General features: G+C 48.3%; 1 protein-coding gene across 2 annotated transcripts; it reads right to left on the minus strand.

Moving 5' to 3' along the window:
• Window positions 1-1,499: 1,499 nt before the first annotated feature.
• Window positions 1,500-8,142, minus strand: LOC135415053 (endonuclease domain-containing 1 protein-like). Of its 2 annotated transcripts, none has more exons than XM_064656574.1 (3): window positions 7,432-8,142; window positions 5,512-5,828; window positions 1,500-3,506 (listed from the first exon to the last, which is right to left on the minus strand). In XM_064656574.1, the coding sequence occupies exons 2-3, from the start codon at window positions 5,791-5,793 to the stop codon at window positions 2,943-2,945; spliced, it is 846 nt and encodes a 281-aa protein (XP_064512644.1). In that variant the 5' UTR covers window positions 5,794-5,828; window positions 7,432-8,142; the 3' UTR covers window positions 1,500-2,942. The 2 variants fall into 2 exon arrangements, with proteins under 2 accessions (XP_064512644.1, XP_064512645.1); XM_064656575.1 differs by lacking the exon at window positions 7,432-8,142 and adding an exon at window positions 6,923-7,068.
• Window positions 8,143-9,316: the final 1,174 nt, after the last annotated feature.

The raw sequence follows: 9,316 nt of genomic DNA on the forward strand, positions 1-9,316 counted from the left end.
ACAGACCCACGGACACCACCAAGGCAGGTTGCAGAGCTGGAAGCCTTCCAGCTGCCTTTAGATATCGCTGAATGAGAGAAATGGCCAAGACTCAATCCCTGCACTGACTCGTGAAGGGATGGTAGCAAATGGTCTCTCGAGGTGGTTGAACTGATGGCAAAGACTGCTTGGCAGCAGTGCAGAGGGGAACCCATCTGGGCTGCTGAACTGTGGGAAGACATCACTGCCCAGGAAGAGATGTTGCCTGTGAAAGTATGTCATGGAGATGCACATGGACTGAGGAGTCGGACTACGGAACAACATTGCAACAGCCAAGGCTCTACCAATCCAGCTGGCCCTGCCCAATCAGAACCCTTATGTACTGGAGACAAAGTCCCCGTGGTGCTTATGAGAAATGCATTAGGAAGGACAGTTTGGAGTAGTCCTGCCTCAGGCAAAGGCAAACCCACTTGTGGGATTGTTTTTGCTCAAGGACCTGAGTGCACTTGGGGAAAGTGGGGGAAACACGATCCATACCTCAGGGGGATTTGATTTTGGGTGAGAACCATCTGTAAGGGTGGATTGCATATCTAATACTGGTTGCTGAATGAAACTGTCACTGTAACCAGGAAATACCATGGACAATGAGTATGGACTGATCCGGTTGCACCAGTCATAGAGTCTGCTTTGCCCGTGACACTGATCGGTGAGTGATCTGTCCTGATACTTATCTCAGCTCATAATCCTTTGTTATATTTCTCTCCTCTTTCCCGTTGGAGAGGGGAGTGAGAAAGCGGCTTTAGAGGGTACCAGGCATCCAGCCAGGGTCAACCCAGGGTCAACTTCAGCAAATCAGTTTTTTTGTGCAGTCTGTTCTGTCCGACCTTTCTGGAAAGGGGTCGGAGGGCTTTGGGGGTCTTGGGTGGTCTTGTTCTCCCCCTGCCATCCATGCTCACTTCTGGGCCTCATTCCTACACATGGGCTGTACTGTGTTGTGCTTATCTCCAGGAACTCCAACAAGGATATATGTGCTGCCCTATGTCCACATGGCCCCTTCTCCAGCCACATCTTGTTCTTTCTCATGGTGTGTCATTACCAGCAATCCTTGGCTGAGTCCACAGCCATGCAGCTATTGGGGTTTGAGACATACACATTAGCCACTTATCTTCTGATATTTTACAGCCCCCAAGGACATTGGTCCAGGGTGAGAGATGAGACATTGTAGGATGGTGAACAACAGCTGCTGAGCTGAGAAGTTCAGGCTCAAGCTGGTACCAATGGGAATGACACAGCTTGTAGGAGCTGTTTGCAGCCTGATCCACTTGGTTCATGCACATTCCCAGCAGGAGTAACTGCAGTCTGATAGGGACACTTTAGTATGTGTGATGGCATCTTTACATTGGATTTGGACACCCCTCCTCCTGCAAGGATGCTCTGGGGATTGTGACATCACCCGTGGTAGAAATTTTATCAAGAAGCAAGTTGTGGTGTATATGTAAGATGACTCCGCAATCCAGCACTGGAGCAAATAATTTTTATTATGAACTACTCAGGAACTCCATGATCTGACACACACAGATCTTTTGATTGACACATTGAATACACTGAATACATTGATTATATTGAATACAATGAATACATTTTATGAAATCATTTAGCCATAAATCTGCAGAAAAGGTTCAGAAGCACAGCAGAGAGTGAAGTTGTCCAAGCAGTGTATCACAGACAGAAATTTATCTCTGACTGGTCAAAGCTTCCTGTAGATCTGATGCCTGAGCCCGCCTATCTCAGACCTCAGCTCCTGCTTCTACAAGGTGCAGGTTTCAAAAGCAAGCAAACAAAATCTGGTTCCCTGGATCACAGAATCACTGCGTTGTTGAGGTTTGGAGGGACCTCTCAAGATCTCTTAGTTCAGACCCCTGCTCAAGCAGGCTCAGCTGGAGCAGGTTGTCCAGGACCATGTCCACTTGGGGCTTGAGCCTCTCCAGCAATGGAGACTCCACAACACCTGTGGGCAACCTGAGCCACCCTCGTCCCACAGCCTTCCTAAGGAGGGGAGGGACAAGTCAGCAGCACACTCTGAGGGACAGCTAATGAGGAGAGGAAGGAACTAAGACCTGTGTCTTGGCATGGAGCAAAAGGGAAACAAAGCAAAGCCCTTCTGGTCTCACTGAGAAGCTCTGATTTCCTTGTCCATGGGCCCTTCTCCAGCTGTTCCCTCCAGACTGCCAGGGCGAGGACTCATCCCTAAGAGCTCTCTGCCAGCATGGGCAGCAAAGCAAACCAGCTGGAGGCTCTGCCCACCTCCTTCTCCCTTTTTATCAGGGCAGGAGGAGGAGTTGCCTTGAGGGACAGAGCTGGAAACCCACCAGAGAAGGGAGCAGGATGGACACTGCACAGGACATTTGTCCCCCTCTCCTCTGCTCTCGTGAGACCCCACCTGCAGTGCTGCCTCCAGCCCTGGGCTCAAAACAAGAGAAGGACACAAACCAGTTGGGGTGGAGTCCAGAGGAGGCCACAAAGGTACTCTGAGAGCTGGATCACCTGTGCTCTGGAGACAGGCTGAGAGAGCTGGGGGAGTTCATCTGGAGAAGGCTCGTAGGAAAATTCGGATCCCATTCTAGTACCTAAAGGGTCTCCAGGACAGTTGGAGGGGGACAAGGGCATGGACTGAGAGGAGAAGGTGGAATGGCTTTAAACTGACAGATTACACATCAGGGAGAAATCCTTCCCTGTGAGGATGGTAAGGCCCTGGCACAGGTTGCCCAGAGAAGCTGTGTCTACCCCATCCCTGGAAGTGTTCAAGGCCAGGTTGGACGTGGCTCTGAGGAACCTGGTCTAGTGGAAGGTGTCCCTGCTATATTGCAGGGGTGTTTGGAACCGGATGACCTTTGAGGTCCCTTCCAAATCAAAGCATTCTGTGATTCTGTGATCTGTGGGAAAAGCCTCCGAGCCTTTTACGCTCAGGATGTGAGGCTTACGTTACGGGGACAGTCATCGTGGAAAAGAGAAACATTTTGCATTCCATACAGCTGGGCCAACCTCTTCTCCAGGTGCCCCAGGGAGATTTTCCAGATCCTGTTGTGCTTGTTGTTGGCAATGGCTGCCCAAGCACTCACAGTGTTGTTCCTGGTCTTGCAGCAGGCACCAGACCAGATGTGGCTGGGTACATTAACCCTCCCACCGGCAATGGAGGAGTTCCCAGGCACAGCCCCCACAATGACGTAGATTTTGTCATTTTGACACTTCTTGGTTTTCTGGCGCATCGTTTGCTGCTCGTACTTTTTCCAGGCGCCTCGGTTGAGTTTTTTGTCCATGGGCACGATGTTGGTGAGGGTGAAGGTCGCATTCCTGCTGGCCAGGGTGTTGTGGTGGCCATTGGGGTTCAAATGGCCACGGTCCCAACCGCTGTTCTCATAGTCTGCGCTGACAGCCTGGCTTTGCATGATTTGCGCTCTGGTGATGTTGTATGCACGTTCAAGGGCCTGCACTGTGTACATGTCTTGGGGCAAACTGTCATTTATCAGCTTGACAGATAAGAAAGAGGAAAAGGTGTTAGTGTTGGGGATGGGAGTAATGGAGCAGGTTTCCCTCAAGAAGAAGTCTCTGAGTGTCAAGAACACATTTTTTCTCATCTCAGCCTATGTAAACATGAATCTGAGAGAAATCCTATAGCTGTCCCTCCTGGATGAACACAAGAGCTTTTAAGACAAAAGAATGTGACTTCTCTCCTCTTGACTTGTGACCTTTGTGATCCAGCCTGAAGCCTGAGTTGGGAATGTGGCTGGATACATGAGATAGTGAGCATTTTCCACTCCAGCTTTGAAAGGAGAAAGGTCTGGTGAGAAACCTTCCCTGACACAGCTGGTTCCCTTTCAACCTGTCTCCAAACCCACTTCTACCCCACATCCTCCCACCCGCAGTCTGTCATTCTCTGATTCCATGTGTAGCTGCTACAGGTGTACCACACTCCTGGAACACCAGGGTTTGCCTCCTGTAACCCCATACCCAGGGAGATGTGTTGAGAAACCAGTCCTAGAGGTGAGGTTTACCAGGAGGGGCTACAGGTCACTGCAAGGATGAAGCCTTTTTGTTCATTAATCAAAAAGACCTCAATGCAAATGGGATCTGCTACTGCAGTTCTAATAATGTGTCTCAGAGCTGATCTGAGCCAGGGAGCATCTTCTGCAGCCTCACTGCAAAGAAGTTAAAAATTATCAACTTCTTCAAGAGCTCATAATCCTGAAAGAGTCCTGAGGAACCCAAGTAGTGAAAAAGGACCTCTGGAGAAAGTTACCAAAATCAAAGCATTTGCAAGTGGCCTAGCTCTGTGGTCCAGGAGGAAAAGGGCCAGGTTGGATGGGGCTGTGAGCAACCAGATTTAGTGGAATGTGGCCCTTCCCATGGAAGGGGGGTTGAATTGAGATGATCTTTGAAGTTCTTTCCAACACAAACCCCATAGTGATTCTATGATTCTACAGAATGAGAGAAGCTTTATCTCAGCTCTAAATGTGGAGACTGCAGTGGTGCAATATCATATTACTTGTTTGAGTTCCAATGAGTACAGAGTGGAAATGGTTTTTTTTTTTCAGAATTCCAACACCTTTCTGTTCATCTTTGGAAAAACATATTTCTTCTCCCTCTGGAACAGGGCATGTGACTTTCTTCTGTAGTTCATGAACACCTAAATTCTATCCTGCTGGTCTGTCCTTAGCAATGACCTAAACTTCCTCTCTTTCTGTTCCATAATTCCCTTGGTCTTTTTTACTGGAGGTCTGAAGGACATTTGGGAGAGCTCTGTTGTTTGTGGAGCTCTGAGTGTCTGGTGAATCCTTCTGAACCAAGCCTGAGGCAGCAGTGATCAGGGGCAACTGGCCATGGCTGGAGATCACCCTCTTCTGACTGGACTGACACTGATGCTCCTCACTTTTCACTGCCTGAAATACCACTCAATACATTCCCCAGTGTTCACCAAACCCTCTCACCACTCAATGGCTGTGCCAAGGCTTTTTCCCTGGGCCATCTCACCCAATTCTGAGTTTCTCCTCACTTCTCTCACATCACTTACAAAGACAAATGGAGTCTTAACTGTGAGAAATTTGCATCTGTCAGTGTTGCAAAACAGCTCAGGGCAAAGTGGAGATCAGAATCCAGCAGGACTCTTGGTCCCCCAAATTTAGCTGCTGTTGGATGCCTTTTCCCCATCACTGGGTCTCTCAGCACAGCAGGGCACAGAGAGGGAGGCCATTTGAATTTGGAATGGAATGGAATGGAATTTGACTTAGGTTGCTCTCAGGTCAATGCAGAAAACTGGATACCTTTGGGATAGGACTGCTCCTCCTGCTGCTGTTTGAAATGCATCAGAGGAATCATGTGGTGCAGGTGTTTGAGGTGAGATGAGGTGAATCCCACCCAGTGGGTCCATTTGCATGTGTGTGTATGGGGGTGGGAGGAAATAGAGATGTTTGGTTAAATGCTGCAGTTCATCTTTTAGTGACTGCAGAGTGAAATGCTGTAAGAGAGGACACTCACCTGGGGCTCAACTGTCCATGTGTGGTTTGTGTGGAACTTTCCAGGCTCGTATTTATAAGCAGAGTACATGGGAATACGCTTCTGTCTGTCGTACAAGGTGGCAAAGAAACGCTGGTTGTTTAAGGTCTGGCAGATCCAGGCTGGGTTCTGTGGCTTCATTGCTGCATCTGGGGGGGTGTCACCATAGAAGAACTCAAGACAATTTACAAACAATGGCACCAGCTCGCTGTGTCCCAGCCAGAGGCAGCTCGCCCAGACCTGCAGCAGCAGCAGCCACAGCATCGTGGGAGGATTTCAGGTGAAGGGCTCTTGCTCCCCTGGAAGGCAAATGCAGAGGGACACTCAGCTTGGAGAGAGCTGACCATGGCCTGCAGTCATTTTTGTGCTGGTGGGACACAGCTGGCTGACAAGGGGACTATGAGAAACCAAGAAGAGGGTACTGTCTGACCTCCTGGATATGGAAAAGTGCCAGGGCAAACAGGTTGAAATCTAAAAGAGGGTTAAGGTGACTACAGGAAGCAGCAGTGGGAGAATTCATCTTATCCCAGGAGGGATCCAAACCCACCTCATGTCCAATCCGCTCTCACAGCAAAGTTATCTGACTCTGAGGGTCTGAGGCACAGCAGTGGGACAAGGTCACCTTGTCCAAACTCCCAGAGTTGGACAAGTTCCTGTACAGTAAAGGGCACTGTTGCAGGAATTTCTACTTCTTCAACAGAAACAAGTCCTCTTTTATCTGGCTCAGCATTGACATGATATTCAGCACTCAGTGAGATCATTGCTCTTGGAGACAACACTGAAAAGTCCCTCTGATGGTGGCAGCCAAGCAGGGAGCTTTGTCTTCTTTCTGATGCACCAGAGGCTTAAGGATAGCAGTGATATTTCCATTTTCAATGCTATATACAAGACTTAAAAGGCTATTTTAACATCAACAGAGTGATTTTAAAATAATTAGCATTTTCAAGAAGGCAGGCAGGAGAGGCAGCTGGAAGGATTCATGGGACAGAAAGCTGCTACAGCCCACCTGACACTGCAAAAGGGTCTGGGCTGAGGACTCCAGAAGACTTGACAAGGCACCTTGCACATTTGCTCTCTTCTGACCCTTTGCCCTGACCTTTATCTCTTCATATCCAATCAGTTCAGGATACAGAGCTACACACACCCTTGTCTCACCCAAGGCATCTGGTCCTTTTTCTCTTTACCAGCCCTGGATCAGGAATGTGGGGACCAGTGAGGAGGAAACTCAAAATATGAGCCACAAGCAGTGGCTTTTTACAGTGCTCTGCAGAGCAGGACCATCTCTGCCCCAAATCAAGCAGGGAAGTTCCTGAAGGTTCTTTTGAACCAACCCCTCCATGAGCTTAAAATATATCCCACTTACTCAATATCAGATAGAGAGAAACCAACTTACCATGGGAAATATCGGCTCAGGACTCTGCTCCCAGCCCCAGAGTGGCAGAGGACTTTGAAATGTCTCTGCTGCAGTCTGAGACTGGCTGTTTATATATGATCTCCTGGAAGGAAGAGTTATAACATCTCCCACACAGGATTTCAGATTAAGTTTGCCCAGGAGTGCAGCCATCACCTATGTTTGTCCCAAGGTTTTTTGCAAGGTCATGGGTGAAATTTTGGTCCTCCATAAGCTCAGCACCACACTTCACCCCTCCTGATTCTTAGTCAACATTATGGTGTGAATTTTACAGGTGACCTGGCTTGAATTTCTCTCCCAAATGGATCCTTCTGTGCCCTCCTTAATACAAAAAGTTAAAGAGCTGCACAATTCAGTGCATGCATAACCTCTCATTTCTCCATGGAAGGCAGATGGTGGAGCTCAGCAACTCCAGCCTATGCTTTGTCTGATCTCTTTATTCCAAAGCTAAGGAAATACTTGAAATATTGGAGTCAATGTTGAGAGCTTACCTTGAAGCAGAGTCTCAGAACAGGCAGCTGAGTCGCTCCTTGCCTCTTCTCCCTGGAGAAACAGTTGGCTGATCCCTCAGGAGTCCCACTGCAATATATAACCAGTTGTAAATCTGATAAACAGGGAATTCCACAGAAAAGAGAAGTTTTCTGTTGTTACTCAGGGGAGATTTGTTCATCCTTGCACAGAAATTGGGTGACAGTTGCTATTTGCAATTTCTTCTGGTTATCTCCAAAGGTAGCTGATTGAAGCCACAGGTCAGGAGCAGTTAACTGGGTCTGGTGACATCCCTGTCCATTTCCTCATTCCCCAGGGGCCACAGCCACTGCTGCTGCAGCACCCACACAGGTTTCTGTTCCTGGCAGAACATCTCTGGTGCCCTTTGACCAACCTGTCTCGGAGCACCCCCAGATGTTCACAGTCAGCTCTTCTGCAGCCTCTAAGTAGATAATTAATATGGCCAGGCTGCATATTTTCCCTTTCTGGATTGCCAAGGCTTTGTAAGAGCCCGTATTCCTGCCACCAGCCTGGGAAAGAGAAGGTCTTGGGGACATGTTAGAGCCCCTTCCAGTTCTTTAAGGGTGTGCAAGGGAGTTGGAGAGAGACTTTGCACAAGGGCCGGGAGCTGATAGGACAAGGTGGAATGGCTTTAAACTGAAGGAGTGTAGATTTAGTTTGGATATGAGGAAGAAACTTGTGCTGGTTTAAGTTAAACCAGCAGGGGAAAATGAACTCACTTCAAAAGAGAGATTATAAATCAGAATAACAATTGAATAAAATAATACAATAAGTACGATTATACAGACAAACAATCGGTTTTAACCCACAAAACCCAAATATATAACCCAGCACCCTGGGGCATGAAAAGAGTGGTGTTTTTTGGGCCCCCTGAGTCCAAAGTAAAGGGAGAGGGGGCAAACCTGTTGGCGAGAGTGCTGTTGCAGTCTGTCAAAAGTGGTGGTTGCAGTCCACTCGAGAGTGGTGGTCTGCAGTTTGGTTGAGAGCGGTGATCTGCAGTCTTCCTCCGGATCCCACGAGTGGTAAAAAAAGTTCCAAGACTCCAAGATTATATATTCTCCAGTTCAGGCAGGAATGCTCAGTACTTTCCTCAGGGCGGGGGGTTCACAAAGGCTGTGAGGAACAGGGAGGCACCCTTCTGTATCGCAGGCCTCTTAACACCTACTTTGTAGCCTGAGGAGTCAGGCTGCTCTGGCCAGAGGGTGTAAATAGTCTACTGAAAACAGTTTCTGGGAAATGGCATGGAAGGCTATAGAATACACAGTTTTGGGTTACACCCATCCAGTGATGAACTGGTCTCAGCTGTCCTAACTAGGACAAAACTCTTGGCTGTGAGGGTGGTGAGACAGTGGCACAGGTTGCCCAGAGAAGCTGTGGCTGCCTCATCCCTGGAAATGTTCAAGGCCAGGTTAGATGGGACTTGGAGCAACCTGGTCCAGTGGAAGGTGTCCCTGCCCATGGCAGCAGATTGGATCCAGATAATCTTGAAGGGCCCTTCCAAGACTCAAAATGAGTCTTCTATGAGTCTATAATCCTTCATTCACTACTAAACTGGACTCATTTTCATCCACTTCCAAATACTGGAATACTGGAAAACAAGTTGGTTGTCACCACCAGAAATGACCAGAAGAAGTGTGATAGACCCAAGTGTGTTTGAAGGAAGTCGTTGAGTCCTGTGGTTTATTTTGTCCCTGATAACCTGGGTCTGGCATCTTAAAGTGGTTTTGAGGCAGATAACGGACAAGGCTGATAAGAAGCAGATTCGGTAGAGCTGGGGCAATCCTTTGTATCATTTTTATCATATTTCCTCCTTTCTGATGAGGCCCAACTGGCCTGACAAAGCAGCAGTTGCAAGAAGCAAGGCCA

This window comes from Pseudopipra pipra, chromosome 5, assembly GCF_036250125.1.
Source record: "Pseudopipra pipra isolate bDixPip1 chromosome 5, bDixPip1.hap1, whole genome shotgun sequence".
NCBI lineage: Eukaryota > Metazoa > Chordata > Aves > Passeriformes > Pipridae > Pseudopipra > Pseudopipra pipra.

Bases quoted from the DNA above. Each gene is read 5' to 3' on its own strand.
- LOC135415053 (XM_064656574.1), bottom strand. From the start codon at position 5,793: ATGCTGTGGCTGCTGCTGCTGCAGGTCTGGGCGAGCTGCCTCTGGCTG. The intron at 3,507-5,511 runs GTGAGTGTCCTC...TTATCTGTCAAG, and splicing joins CATGGACAGTTGAGCCCCAG to CTGATAAATGACAGTTTGCC.